Source organism: Phocoena sinus, chromosome 11 (assembly GCF_008692025.1).
Source record: "Phocoena sinus isolate mPhoSin1 chromosome 11, mPhoSin1.pri, whole genome shotgun sequence".
Lineage (NCBI taxonomy): Eukaryota > Metazoa > Chordata > Mammalia > Artiodactyla > Phocoenidae > Phocoena > Phocoena sinus.
The window spans coordinates 82,926,171-82,941,416 of record NC_045773.1 but is presented as its reverse complement, the minus strand read 5'-3'; the positions used below and the strand labels follow the sequence as shown (position 1 = coordinate 82,941,416).

The following is a 15,246-nucleotide window of genomic DNA, read 5'->3' as shown; positions in this document are numbered from 1 at the left end:
AGAGCTGAGGAACCTTAAAGAATGGGATAGTGGCTGTCCCCAGACAAAGAGCGGATTTGCTTAGTACACTCAGTTCAATCCCCCAAGCTGTACCCTGGCTGTGATGCAAACCCACTGTGTGTGCAGTATCCATCTGGGCCCCTCCAGGTCGCCCCTGTGGGACCTGATGGACAAGGGGATCCAATGCAAAGTTGCTGCTTGATGTGCTGTGCTGTAATAAAGCCTCTTGTCTCTGACCTAGGAGTGTTGTGTCTACTGCCAGCAGCCATGAAAGACTTACAGGTTATCTTATTATCTTGTAAGTAGGGTAAGATCCCAGACTCTTCACAAACTCTGACACAAAGTGAAGAAAAAGGAGAAGAAGGAGAAGGAGAAGGAGAAGGAGAGGAAGGGGAAGAGGAGGAAGGGGAAGGGGAGGAAGGGGAAGGGGAGGAAGGGGAAGGGGAAGGAGAAAGAAGGAGAAGGCAGCGAGGTGGAGAGGGAGAGCCGGGAGGAGGAGAAGGGGGCGGAGAGAGAGAGAGGGTATGAGTGCAGCATTTTATTCCAGGGAGCTCCTTAATAGCTGTCTGCCCCTCTTGGTGGCACTATCAGGCCTGGAATAAATGTTAGGCTTGTCCAGCCTCAGAATCTCTCTTTCTTTCTTTATCTCTCTCTCTCTCTCTCTCTCTCTCTCTCTCTCTCTCTCGCTCTCTCTCTCGCTCTCTCTCTCGCTCTTTTTTCCTACACGGCATGATGAAATTTGCAACTCACTCAGATTTCTGCAGTGGGAGGGAGTGATTGTAGATTGGGAATAATGCAGGCAGAGAGACCTGTCAGGCCACTATAGGGATTAGAAAGCTGTATAGGAGAAACAAAATTTTCCTCTACCCTTTTAGGGTCTCTAGCTGGGCTTGAGAATTAAGTTGACATAAGACAGGTTAACATGAGAAAAACACACAAATTTTATTTAATCTTTTTACATGTACATGGGAGTCTTCACAGGAAAATGAACACCCAAAAAGCAGTTAAGCCTAAGTGCTTATATACTAGGTTGAACAAAGAGTAGTAATTGTGAAATAGCAATTAAAATATATGGGGAGACTAAAGGAAGATAAGGATTATTTTAACAAGGTCTGTTTGTATCGATTCTCTCATCCTGGACTCCCCATTTCCGGTGATAAGAATGTTCATTTCCTCCTGGTATAGGGATGGCACCTTTCACATGGGATAATTATCTGCTTTCGGGAAGAAAAGGGGAGATCACAGCCCCATTCTTTCATTAGCTGTTTTTCAAGCGCCTTAGCTCAAAATAATCCTTATGCCAAAGTGGCATATCTTGGGGTGGCATATTCTGCTCCATTTCAGCTGATATTCAATTTTCGTGGTGCCAAGATGTCTCACCATTTATGGCACACTCTGGAAGAGACGGCTCAAGGAGGATCTATGAACTGATAATGGAGAACAAGAGTTTGTTAATTGAGTGGAACCACAGAACAGAGGAATAGGACCCAAAGAAGCAAACTGAGAAGGATCATGGAGAACAATAGGATCTGGGTTAGGAAGAAAGGTACCACAAAACACTGTGAGAAGATTGTGAAGGCAGGAGTAATAAACAGGGTCAGATGTGCATGGTTTTGGCCTTTCGAAGGTCACTGGTAACTATGCCAAGGATATATTTAGTGAGTGATTTGTGAAGAAGTCATATAATCATGAAAAGACATGAGGATAGTGACTCCAGATTACCCAAGGCTTGGAGATTTGATAAATGGAAAGGATCTAGTAATTGACAGAGGTATGGATTAAATTGAGAGACACTGAAACATATTTATATGTAGATGGGAAAGAGCCAGTAGAAAGAGGAATAAAACTTTAAGCTGGGATATCACTATGATTAGATCAGAAGGACCAACTAATCTACTGTGCAAGTAAGTTATTGATAGTGGAAGTGGGCTCCATTAATAACTATCTTAACAGGGACAGAATGAAACTGTCCCTGGGTGTGTGTTCACCCACACACCAGGGTGTGTTTTCACTGACACAAACACAAAGCTTCTGGGAGTGAAAGATTTAGAACACAGGTGGCAGGATGAGCATGAGAGGGCCTGAAGAGCACCTCTTCCGCCTGGTGGGAAAATGGAGAGGTAAGGATGCAGTCAGAGGTGGGATGGCCATAAGGTCACATTGTCAACGTTTTGGAAACAAAGCATTAAGAGTGATGACCTCCTAGTCATGTTAAGAGTTCCAACGCGTCCTCAGGAGTACACTAGATAAGACAAAATTTTACAATGTCTCTTCCACCCGATTTGAGTTCACTACCTATGGCTCCATCTATCCAGAGCTATCTGCGACGTTTTCTGTGGGAAGAAGGCTGCTTAAAGGCCCCAGGTACCCTCTTCAGGACACTAGGACATTCTAGACAAGTTAATTTTAATGTTTTGGGGGGGTAAAATGAACTCAAACATGTTGAAATTCGAAAACTGATGCCACGTCAAATGCAATTCACTTCTGTTGAGTAAAAACTCCAGCAGTTCCACCGCACGATTTTGTTTTTGGCATGTCTGAGCCGCCATCTTGAGATGATATCTAACTCGGAAAAAAGACCAAAAAAACGCGACAGCCGGCGTCTACAAAGAGAAAGCGACTGCCTTAATTAAAATCGGTACCCAGTATTAATATAAAACATTAAATATTATCTTTGTTTCCCCTTTGTGCTAGTTAGCAGCCCTTCATGTAACTAAGTGGGTGGCCCTGAAAAGGGCCTTTTGTGAGTAAACTAAGAGCTTCACAGCCAAAGACCGCAATGAAACTTAGCCGCCGAAGCCGTAGAGAGTGCGTCCCTGGCGTTTGAGCGCGTAAACCACGTCCATGGCGGTGACAGTCTTGCGCTTGGCGTGCTCGGTATAGGTGACAGCGTCGCGGATTACATTCTCCAAGAACACCTTCAGCACCCCACGGGTCTCCTCATAGATAAGACCAGAAATACGCTTCACACCACCACGCCGGGCGAGACGGCGTATAGCAGGCTTGGTGATGCCCTGGATGTTGTCACGGAGAACTTTACGATGACGCTTGGCGCCCCCCTTTCCCAGACCCTTTCCACCCTTCCCTCGACCAGACATGGCTAACAGCGACTCCTCTTACCAGCGCTTAACAGCGGGCTGCAGCCTCTTATATATCAGTTTTACGGACCTATTAGGAAACTGAAACGGCGGGGGCGGGAACGAGACCTCTGCCCCCGCCTCTTCCCTTCCTCACTGGCCGTCTGCTATTGCCTAGCAGGGAAGGGGGCGGGGAAATGCGACTCAGTATCTGTTTCCGGTTTCCTGGTTGGGGTCCAGAGTCGCTGGTTTTGTGGACTCTAGTCGTGTGCCTGTGGGTTTTCTCGATTAATATTGTACAAGTCTCCTCACCACTTTTATTATTTAGCAAAAGGAGGCAGTACCGCCACATTTGTCTGCAAAAGGGAGAGAAAGCAGAATAAAATTAATTTGAAAACATGAAGATACTTTAAAAAATGTAAGTATTCTTAAAAACTCTAGTAATGCTTATTAAGTTTGGCTGATCCTGAACATTTCCGTTTGGCGAAGCGTTTACATAACCATCGTTTTTCAGCATTCCTGGTAAAGAGGGATGTCTAGTAAGGGGAACCAACATTAATTGAATTTCCGCTCTTTTCTCCCCAATTTATAAAGCACTATTTACATTGTGAGGATGAAGAATCCCAGGATTGAAGACCTAATCCTGTTCTAATAAATGGTATTGTTGGGGGTAGAACTGAGGCCTTCTGATTCTGTGGTCTTATGTCCTTGCCACCTACCACCGAGCTATGTCATTAAAGCATTGAAGATACATCAGGATGAATAAGTTTGCAAATTAACAGAATTTTAAAAAAATAACAAAAGAGTGAAATACTGTCCAAGTAAAAAGGGTAACTGAAGTTCTACACACAGATAAGTATTGGTTAATAGACAAATGCCAACATTACTCACAGTCCACAAATTCACATTGAGTGCCTTCTATGTAACTAGAGGTGATTTAAAAAAAAAAAAAAAAGCCTTCTCTGCTGGTGCTTACCATATAAGCGGTCAGAGGATTATTAACTTCCTTGAGTCACAGACTTTTTGAGATTTAGTTCAGGTGCAGTTACCTGTGGATTTAGACATTGTGATCTCCCCTGCTCTCCTTTTTGAGGAAGTCACTGAACAAGAATCATTGATTCATTGCATTCATTCATTCAACAATTTAGGGTCTACTATACGCCAAGAGTGGTGTACAAATACCAGGTTTACAAAGACAATCACACATTCTTTTAAAGAACTCAAACTCTAGCTGAAGAAAGAGAAAAGTAAACTCGGGGTGAGGGGCCATGTAATCAGCCCACCATCCTAGATTCATCCTGGTAGTGATGGGTGGAGCAGTCATATCCCAGCAACATTAGCATCACCTGGGAGCTTGTTAGACATACAGAATTTCAGGACCAGCCCCAAATCTACTGAACTAATACGACATTTTTAAGATCCTCAGGTGAGTGGTTTGCTCATTCAAGTTTGAGAATTGTTTTAGAGCTGTGCTTTCCTGTATTTGTATTAGCCACTAGCCACGTATGCCCATTTAAATTAAAATTAAATAAAATTAAAAATTAATTTCTTCAGTCACTCTACCTTTAAGTAAGTGCTCAATAACCACAAGCAAGTGTAGTTGTTGTCTGTTCTATAGTGCAGATACGGAACATTTCCATCATTGCAATAGGTTGCATTGGGCTGTATTGTGATAGAGAACTTCTTCTGGAGAACTTCTGGCCCAGACTGGGAAAGAGAGTGTGGTAGGTACCTGAGAATGAGGCTTGCTGCAGGAAATGAGGATTGGAGTATCTTTGAGGTATAATAGAAATTAGTCACCTTCTGCGTGTACCAGATATTACAGATACACAGAGGGACATGTAAAAATGAAAGTGGAAGTTTGAGAGTAGTAGTGTCCTTTTTAGGAAATAAAATGAATAATATTGATATATAGTTGTGCTTGAAGGGGAGTTTCAAGTGGTAGAGTGTCCTCAGGTGAGACCATCTGATAGGAAATTAAAATAGATGTGATTTCTCATTACCCTTCTGAACACATTACATTGTAAAACAATGCTCTATTTGCTCTATATCCCTTATTTTTAATTTGGCCTTTTTGATATTTAGTCAACATAGTCACTCTTCTCCTTAAATGTTTGAAATTTACTGAATTTTGGAACACTTAAGTACAGCCCCTGTGGATTGCCCTGGTGAGCCCTACCTATCTCTTTCACAGTCATTTACTATGGTGAGTGGGGGCTTGACACCAAAATTGAGAGAACATGAAGTTGTGAGACATCCATCACTTGTTTAACTTTAGTTTTTCTTATTTATTTTTTACATCTATAAGGTAAAAATAGTTCAAGTCTTAGTCTAGCAGAAAGTCAATGGTTTTAGAATATATACAGATTTAGGATTCAAAAGTAATACAGACAACTTTTTTGGGGGCTACCAAGTAATAGGTGAAACTTTTCAACTTTATAGTCCCATGGGGTGATCCAGCTTTCAAGAACCTTGTCCATGCTACAGTTAGAGCATAAATACCTGGATCTCAAGAGATAACAGTACCTACACACAGTACAGCTCCATCCTCCTATACACATCTAGGGCAGAACTTTTCAGGTGAAATCAAGTCTCAATTATTGCCCTCCAGGAATGGCAGAGATTACCTATAAACAATTAAGCAGATGACCCTGAGCCCCAGTGTCTTCTCACTTATTTGGAACCTAAATAGCCATGGGAACCGGTAACAGTTGCACAAGAAAGAAATGGTGGCATCTGCTGTAGAAAGAACTTTTCACCTATCTTAAATTGAGTACATACAACTTAGGGAACAATTCCAACAAGTATTCAACAACTGATTTCATGACTACAATGATCATCAAAATAGTAAAGGTTTAAAAATCTGAATTTTAATTTTATCTTTAGGTCTAGATAGTATTAGGCTCTGGGCTGAAAAGGAAAAGGGCGTTATATAATATTTGTTACTATTGCTATTGACAGTGATGATACTGAGGATGACAAGTAGCCCCATCCTCCAGACAAATGTAAAATGCCTTCCCTGGGAAAATTGGAATGTTCTAGATCCAATCCTATAAGCTTCCCTCTTTACACACTGTATTTGTAATTGGTATATAACATGGTCTCAAGTCCCAGAGACTTAGTTACAGACAGTGCCAGCCAATAATGACTATTTAAAAGCAAGCCAAGTCATTTTTATGGAATTAGTTCAGTGCAAAGAGATGACATCTTTTAAGTTGATTATCCTGTCTTGGAGTTATATGAAAAAATTCTCAAGTCACTATTGAATGTAGGCCAGAATAAATAGATTTTAGGAAGTAGGGGTATTTATTTAAAAAAAAACACAACACCAAAATACTTTTCTTGTTTATTTATTTTGACAAACATGAGGTTTAATTTCAGTATCTGATTATTTGGTGGATATTAATTTTGTGCTTAATTATCCAATATTTATCGAATTCCATTAGCTCTCTGTGTTACAAAGAGATGGGAGTAGTAAATCAGTCATGTTTGCTATGAAATATTTATTCAACTCCTTAGTGGACACATTCAGCCAATTAATTTAGGTCATGATAGCCCAGTTCATATTTTGTTAGTAAAAATCCCAGGGAAACTTATGAAGATTCAGTAAGTGAGTTTAATGAGAATTTTTTTTTTACTTTCTAGTCCTCTGTGTCCCTATTTGCAATGTTGAAAAAAGATAAATCAATTTTGTATTTTAAGTATCATTTTGAAATATAGGAAATATGTACATAATTCTGTGCTAAATAATGGAGGAAGAAAATCTTATGGACGGAATATCATTAGGCAATATACAATTTTAACCCACTTGATCTTACGGAGTTCTTGAGCTCAGAGCTGGTAAAATGATGTAGAACTGCCAATCTGTTGCTTCATGATTCACTTTTCTTCTTTGTAGATGGTGTGATTGATCTCTAATGCCCATTCTAGGTCAGAAAAATCTATTATACTAATTTTTAGAGCAGGTTGGTGACTCTATTTGGAGCTGTTTATCTAGAAAATAAATGGAGCAGCCTCACACCCCATCCTTCCAAAAATGTTTAAATCACCGAAACACTGGGAGCAAACCCAGTTTACACACTGGTCACTCAAATACTTTTTTAAAAAATCTATCCTTTTAAAAATACTTATCCATCTTGTACGTAGAATTTTCTACCCCAGTGCCAATTCCCAGTGCTTAGAGCAAACAAGTTGCAGGAGAGCTGTGCTATTGCTCCCGCGAAAAAAACGATTTTCCTTGTATATTTGAGTAAAAATGAGGTTATTTATATAAGGTTGAAAAGAAAACAATGTGTATGACAATGCCCTGGAAGAAAGATTTGCAAAGGAAGCAGAGAGAACTAGTAATTTTAAGGAAAATCTGAAAGTTGTCTCAATTTGACCGAAGTTTCCAAGAGAGTTGGGGGAATCAGGAAAGTTTCAGGGGGCCGGCTTTGAAACTAGGTATAGCAAATAAGGCAGGAACGAAGCCTGAAGAGTCTCGGATCAGTTTCCCCCAAATCCCTAATTATTTCGTGCCCAGACTTCTTATATTTTTCTTCTTTTTTAAGGGGCAAAAAACACAGCCATTCGGCAGAGCCGAGGAGCCCTTCGTAGCAGCGCGGCGCACGGAAAAGGCAACCAATCATCACGCAGCTACTCTCTATATAAACCCCCAGCCGGAGGTTCCCAGGACACGCCGTTCTGACAGTTTAAGCTTAGTTTTTGTCTTAACTGGCTAAACAGAAAAATGTCGGAGACTGCTCCAGTTGTCCCTGCTGTTCCCGCACCTACAGAGAAAACACCTGTTAAGAAGAAGACGAAGAAAACCGGCGCAGCTGCTGGAAAACGCAAGGCGTCCGGGCCCCCGGTGTCCGAGCTCATCACCAAGGCTGTCGCCGCCTCCAAGGAGCGCAGCGGCGTGTCCTTGGCCGCGCTGAAGAAAGCGCTGGCGGTCGCTGGTTATGACGTGGAGAAGAACAACAGCCGCATCAAGCTGGGTCTTAAGAACTTGGTGAGCAAGGGCACCCTGGTGCAGACCAAGGGCACTGGCGCCTCAGGTTCCTTCAAGTTCAACAAAAAGGCGGCCACCGGGGAAACCAAGCCCAAGGCTAAGAAGGCAGGCGCGGCCAAGCCCAAGAAGGCTGCTGGGGCAGCTAAGAAGCCCAAGAAAGCCACGGGCGCGGCCACCCCCAAGAAGGCCGCTAAGAAGACCCCTAAGAAAGCCAAGAAACCGGGGGTGGCTGCTGGGGCCAAGAAAGTGGCCAAGAGCCCGAAAAAGGCTAAGGCAGCCAAGCCGAAGAAGGCGGCTAAGAGTCCGGCCAAGGCCAAAGCCCCCAAAGCCAAGGCAGCCAAGCCTAAAGCTACCAAGCCCAAGGCTACAAAGGCTAAGAAGGCGGTCTCCAAGAAGAAGTAAATCGGTAGCGGGACGTCCTACTTTGAAAATCTCAAAGGCTCTTTTCAGAGCCACGCACCAATTTCAGATAAAAGAGCTTAGCCGGATATGTTTCCGTAGGTAACCAACAAGCCTTGTAATAAGGTAAAATTCTTTTTTAAACTTAAGCAATTTTTTTAAACTTGCCGCCCTAACGTGATTGGCTATGCGTCAGGGTGCGCGCGCACCGCCACGTTCAGAGCTCTCCGAATGTTGTGATCACAGTCCTCTAATGATAGTGGCTCTCAAAAGAGCCTTTGCGGCAGATTCACTTGCCCTTGGCCTTGTGGTGGCTCTCGGTTTTCTTGGGCGGCAGCACGGTCTGGATGTTGGCAGGACGCCGCCCTGAGCGATGGTGACTTTGCCCAGCAGCTTGTTGAGCTCCTCGTCGTTGCGGATAGTCAGCTGCAGGTGGCGCGGGATGATACGCGTCTTGTCGCGGGCCGCGTTGCCCGCCAGCTCCAGGATCTCGGCCGTCAGGTGCTCCAGCACCGCCGTCAGGTACACCGGCGCGCCGGCCCCGACCCGCTCGGCATAGTTACCCTTGCGAAGCAGGCCGTGGACTCGGCCCACGGGGAACTGGAGCCCGCCCCGCGAGGAGCGGGTCTTGGCCTTTGCTCGCGCTTTGCCGCCCTCTTTTCCTCGTCCAGACATGTTAGGAAAGAAATAGTGCAGCTTAAGGAAGGGGTTATTATAGTCTCCGGATGTTTATAAAATTTCCATTCCCATTGGTTTGCAGAGGCTATTGAGAGAGTTAACCAATCAGAACGCACTTCTGGAGTTACTTGCATGGGCTCCAGGAGAAAATACTGCACCAGTTAGAGGCTGAGATATTAAGACTTGTATTGATACATACTTGGAAGCAGTTGAAAAGCTTGGGTTTTTCCGCTTGATGAATGTAGTCCTATTTGTGCTATTGTTATTCTGCCTAAATCTGCATAATTGTTGCTACCACCCTGACACCAAGGGATAGAAAAAAGTAAGCTACCCCTGGCGGTTTATAATTTACCCTTTTCTTTGCCAGACTTTTTCCCCCTCAGATGTTGACAAGCCCCAGGGAGTTGGGTTGGTGGTCTAATATCTTTTGGTGAATAGGCAACAAACAGGGAGGCAGAAACAAGTAAAAACCGTTGATAAAGGGAACGAGGTGGCTTAGAGAGCACCTTGAGCTGGAGTAACCAGGGCAAAATAAATGGCTCTAGGAAGATGGGTTGACCTGATATTACATCATTTCCCCTTCATCCCTGTTTTTGTTGTTGTTATTTTCTGAGGAAGGCCACTCGATTTTATTGGCAAATCTTGACCAAAATCTGAGTTCTGCAGACCATTAGGGGGTTGTAAACATGGATGGGGAAAAATTACACCTTTATTTTACCAAACTCTAAATGCAGCTAAGCATTTCCTTCAAGTGTATCTGTAGGCAGCTTATCACAATGGATTTTGCAGTGCCTCTGACTTTTTCAACAGTGGCCATCACAGATGTTTTTGGATCACTTTGAAGATATTGCAGATATCTTGAAATAAAATTTACATCATTCTGATTCCTTGAAACTGACATTTGTTATTCCACCTGTTGTTCCTTGTTATTTGATGTGACTAATGAAACACATTTTACGTAAAAGAAATACATTCTGACAGCTGTATTTTAATGTGGCTAATTTTCTTATCCTGTATGCTTTAAGTATTTTAAAACATTGTATTGAGAAGATATTTGTTTACAGGTTTCTCCAGACTATCCATAAAGTCCACTATACAAAACAAGTCATGAGTCCCTGAGCAGCTCTTCAGTGGCAAACACTTCATGGTTGAAAGACTTCATCTTATTTCTTTGTTTACAACATACCCAGCGGCCCTCACCGCCCCCCCCCCCCGCCCCCAGCTACACATACACACACACACACAACTTACTGGTTAATAGTTTATTAAACTTTACTATTTAAACTTTCTTTAAAAGAAAAAAAGGAGGTAGCCTGTGATTACCTTTCTAGCTTTTCTAAGCAGGAGTTCATCTTTTCCCCATCACAACTGTATTCCATACTTTCTTCTTTCTAGAAAGGGCCAAAAAACCCTCCTCTTAGAAGACTGGTTTGGTTGAGAAGGCGATTTGGATAAATGGGAAGATGTGAAATGGTTACTCAGAAGAATCTTTTTGAAAATAAGAGATTGCATCAAGGGGGAAAGATAAGGAAGGGGGAAGAGACCTGTGACGTCTTTAATACCCAGAATGAGAGAGTTTGGCTTTTGATTATGAGTGATGAGGAATAAGTGTTATGTGGGAATGTGACATTCAGGAAAATGGTTACTATATAGTATCTCTGTAGTTCGTTACATTTTACAAACCACTTCTATGCCTGCCTCACTATAAAGCATTTGCCGTAGGTATAGCTAAGCTGCTTGATTATTGTTAGACTGCACCGCGTGGCTTGTGGGATCTTAGTTCCCCAACCAGGAATTGAACCCAGTCCATGGCAGTGAAAGTCCTAACCACTGCACTGCCAGGGAATTCCCTAAGCTACTTGTTTTAAAGTTAAGAAAATTGTGGCTTAGAAAGAGGAAATGACCAGAATCACCTTGTCAATAAATGATGGACCTGTGTCTCAAACACAAGTTTCTTTATTCCTAGTGTCATTTTCTGAACACTGCTCCCCATCTATTACGTCAACTGGAAAAGGAGTAGAGTTCTCTATTTCCTTTTTAGGCTCATCCAGAAAAAAATAACATTCATGTATTTCTATTTTAGGCCCTTTATGAGCTATCCAATTCACAATCACTTTGGAATGCACCAGAAGGGATTAAACACGATTCAATCAATGCTCTTCTAGTTTTACACTGGTTTATGTAAATTAATATTCATATTCCTTTCCTTGGGACAGTTTCTAATTTACAAGGAAATCAGAACTTGTTTAACTCTTCCTCCATCTCCCAAAATTTTTGTTGCAGTTAAAGCAGGTTAAAATGAACATCTTGGGATGGTCTTGATATTCTGCAGCAGGATGATGAGGGATCAGGAAGCTCATTCCTAGTCCCTGTATTTATTTCATCAGTAAACCACATCCCTAGGAGGGTCTCCTGAAACACTCATCCTTGCATTTCTGATGTTCTTTTGCTAAACAAAGGTGGTCTGTCAATCACAGTGGCAAAAACCCAGGTTTAGAAAAACTCAACAGATCTACACTTAAAGATGGCAAATATCAAGCAGGAGCCTGTGTGAGTAGTTGTCTCCAAAATATACCAAAAAAAAAAAAAAAAAGAAAGAAAGAAAGAAAAAAGGATGTCTTAGCATGGAAGGTGTGAAGGGCATGTTCATATTTTCTTAGCTGCAGGGGGGTACTTATGCATATGGCATAGGTGTAAGCCAAAAGTAATTTTGGGGGCCAGGCTGAAATCACTACTTTCTCCCTTCTACTTAGTAATTGCCTGACTCCTTTTAACTGGAGGAGGCAGATGGAATTCATGTCACTGTGTGGAGGCCTTGATTACTCATGTCACTCAGTCACTAAATCAGGTAGATGTTTAAATAAATTTCAGTAACTGACAGTTTCTCCCCTCTCACATTCTCTCCTTATCCTCTCATACCTGGATGAGTCCATTGTTTCTTAACCAGTATCCTAAACAGTTTCTTGCTAACTGGTTCTTCCTAACAGGTTCTCCAGCCCCTAATTCCTAAATTCTGGTCATTCTGTCTTATAAAAATTGTCACTCTTGCCTTAGGTTCAAGTGAGAACTTTATAGCCTTTTTTCATAATGATACTTTCTGCTCACACTAACCAGCACTAATAACTGAAATTTACCTTTCTATTCCTTTTTGTTGTTGTTTGTTTTTTGTTTTTTGGACAACTTTACTCATCTGCAATTCCTTCTCTCCTTCTACCTGGGAGAACCTTTCCAATTTCATCTCAAGTTCCAACTCCACGAATAAATTTCCCTAATTAGAAAAATCTAGTTTCTCTGATAATGTGCTTTGATGACATTAATAATTGGGTACCATTATTGTCAATGGAAAATTTATAATGCATCTATTCTTTTCTGTCATTAAACTAAACCCTAGGTCATTAGTCTTCTTTATCTTGTTTTCCCACTACTCTAGGTGTTTTTTTAATTGACTGAGCTTTAAAATCCTGTCAAATGGGTAGGATTACCCCCATAATAATCAGATCCAGTGATTTTCTGTTTTTCTGTGGAAAGCTAAGGGTAATAAATCTCTCTGCCCCTTCTATGACCCTCCTCATGGCTTGATTTAGGCACTAGCTCCCTTACTTTCTGAGGTATGCCATCCAAGGTGTTGGGGCTACTGAAAAAAAAAAACACCTTTGCAGGATAAAAGTCTTCAGATGTAAAATACCAATATTTACCTGTGTACATATGGGGTAGGCAGGATGCGGAAAAAGAATGGCATTTCTGAATTATCTTGATTTTTAGCTATCACTTCTATAAAATAAAGCTACTGGTCATTCAGAGATTATATACTTGTTTTTAAATTACGTGTACTTATAGGCAACCAGGTAAGCCTGAAATGGTTATACAACTTAATTTTCCAACAGGTACAAATAAAATGTGACATGATTTAGATTTGTGATATTTCCCCAAGAAAATCAAAATTCATTAAAAAAATCTCATGTTAAGCACTACCATTTCAAGGTATGCCTTTAAATTTTTTTTTTTAAAGTGTGTGTGTGTGTGTGTGTGTGTGTGTGTGTGTGTGTGTATGTGTCTTAACAATCAAGATCATTGTTTGGATGATGGACAGAAAGGCTAAAAATTGTCCAAGTTAATGTTATAATTTTATTGCTGTGCATCAATTATATTTCTGTGCAATTGGCTGTAATAATTGTAGTATAATAGAACACAGTTTTATATGATCCTGTACATTTTCAAAATCCACCCATTTCCTTTAACATATTATGAAAATGTTAAGATAAACGTATCAGTCTTCCTATGACAGCTCTTCCAAGGAATAAAGCCTCAGGGGTAACTGTTGAGGATCATACGAATGCTATTGTTTAATAGAGCAATGCTAAAGGGGAAAAGTTTGGCTCTATCCTTTTTAACTGAAACTTTCTTAGTTTCAGTTTCCTCATCTGTAAAGAACTAATAGAATAATAATTATGTATATTAGTAGAGAACTATTGAATTTACCTTATATTTTGGAGACTTCATAGACTAATACATGACTTCTGGCCGACTCAGTAATGCAACCACTCAATTAATGTTGATTATTTCTATGTGGTAAAACTATATAGTATTAAAGTTACATGAACTCTATCAATCTTTTACTTCTGTAATCAGGAATAAACTGAATGGTAATTCCTGTTTGTTCAATCATTTTTATTTTAAATTCCAATTTGACTAATTTCCTGAGGGTTTGTTTTAGGCAAAGGACTGTTCTAGATGTTCTGATGGATTTAATAATACAACTAGGTGTTTTCTGTGCCCCCTTGGTCCTCATATCTTGACATCCACCATCTGGTGAGACAGAAACAGACATTAAAAAACTTACTGTGCTAGAATCTCAAAGAAAGTACAGGATATGGGCAAGTACATTCTAATATGGAATGCCTTTATGTAGCGTTACAAACATCTAACACTCCATTATTGGAATTATGAATAGCTAAACTTTTTTCCTTATATGGGTCCAGGCTCCCCAGTTCTCAGCACCCGAGTCTCAATGCCTGACAGACTTCCAAGAACAAAGATTTCTTTCATAAAACCTTTAGGACTTACAATGGCTAACTTGGCCTGTGTATTTATTTACAGCTTTGTTTCTGTTAAATTTATCACCTGACCTCTTTCCTTACTGATCCTCAAGGGGAAATAGCCCATTAAAAAACAATAAATTAATAGAAGGATCTCAATTTTGTAGTTAAGGATACCTCACCCATCTTGAACCTGAAATTTGCTGAAGTGTTTGAATAGACATAAACTCCTTCCAAACGGTCTACAGTAACCCAATTAGTAACAACCTTTCTACATTTCCAAATAACAGGCTGTATAGTTTCAGTACAAAATTCCTTACTTTTTTCCCTTCAGCTACCAGTTTAGACACAGTGAAGAATTTGTTACTTCCACAAGAAGGGAATATCGTTTCAATACAGAATAACATCACACTGCTGTTTTGTAGGGATGAGAAGAAAGCGAAGACAATATTTTCTGCAATAGAGAACTCTCAAGCTTACAGCTGATTTTCATGTTTTACTGACAAATATGAGGTACTTTCATAAGATTTGATCAAGAGATTAAGATAGGGAATTTAGGAAAACAGAAAAAGGCCCCTTTAATGGCGGCTGCTGAAAGGCTCATGATTCCTGCATTCGAGTTCATTCCATTTTTTCCTACTCAGAGACCCACCCAGCTGCCCCTGTTGGTTGCTTCGGCCCTTTGTAGAGAAGACCTGGTGGGTAGAGACCGCCACCAAGTTCTCAGGAGCTGTCAAGGTCTTCCCTTTGGTGATAAAGCTAATAACCTAAGCCTTGGCTCCGTTTTAGGGGTGGTCGTGGTATATCCGTGACAATTCTCAACAGGTCCTTGTGGTTGCTAGTGAGCTGGGCCTCACAATTCTGGTGAGCAAGGGCACCCTGGTGTAGACCTAGCGTTTAGCCACGCCTAAATGTACCAAACCTACACAAAATACGCCAAACGGGGGTGTGCAAGTAAAGCCATGGAGGCAGTTCCTACACTGAAAACTTAAAAATAACATAGGCTTTTTAGGACTTCCCTGGTGGTGCAGTGGTTAAGACTGCCTGCCAATACAGGGGACAC

General features: G+C 41.1%; 3 protein-coding genes and 1 pseudogene across 3 annotated transcripts in view; 1 reads left to right on the top strand and 3 right to left on the bottom strand.

The window, feature by feature from the left end:
* Positions 1 to 2,721: 2,721 nt before the first annotated feature.
* Positions 2,722 to 15,246, bottom strand: part of LOC116762441 (histone H3.1-like) — a 24,228-nt gene continuing 11,703 nt past the window's right edge. Inside the window, exon 2 of the mRNA XM_032649360.1 lies at positions 2,722 to 3,110. Within this exon, the coding sequence (XP_032505251.1) occupies positions 2,787 to 3,110 (324 nt within the window). The 3' untranslated portion in view covers positions 2,722 to 2,786. The remainder of the gene's footprint in view (positions 3,111 to 15,246) is intronic.
* Positions 7,645 to 12,795, top strand: LOC116762385 (histone H1.3). The gene has a single exon (XM_032649300.1). The coding sequence runs from the start codon at positions 7,807 to 7,809 to the stop codon at positions 8,470 to 8,472; it is 666 nt and encodes a 221-aa protein (XP_032505191.1). The 5' UTR covers positions 7,645 to 7,806; the 3' UTR covers positions 8,473 to 12,795.
* On the bottom strand, positions 8,759 to 9,181 carry LOC116762413 (annotated as a pseudogene).
* The window catches only part of LOC116762394 (histone H2A type 1-like), a 20,208-nt gene continuing 17,923 nt past the window's right edge, over positions 12,962 to 15,246 (bottom strand). The window contains exon 2 of the mRNA XM_032649311.1: positions 12,962 to 13,953. The gene's annotated coding sequence lies outside the window, so the exon portion shown is untranslated. The remainder of the gene's footprint in view (positions 13,954 to 15,246) is intronic.

Bases quoted from the DNA above. Each gene is read 5' to 3' on its own strand.
- LOC116762385 (XM_032649300.1), top strand. From the start codon at position 7,807: ATGTCGGAGACTGCTCCAGTTGTCCCTGCTGTTCCCGCACCTACAGAG.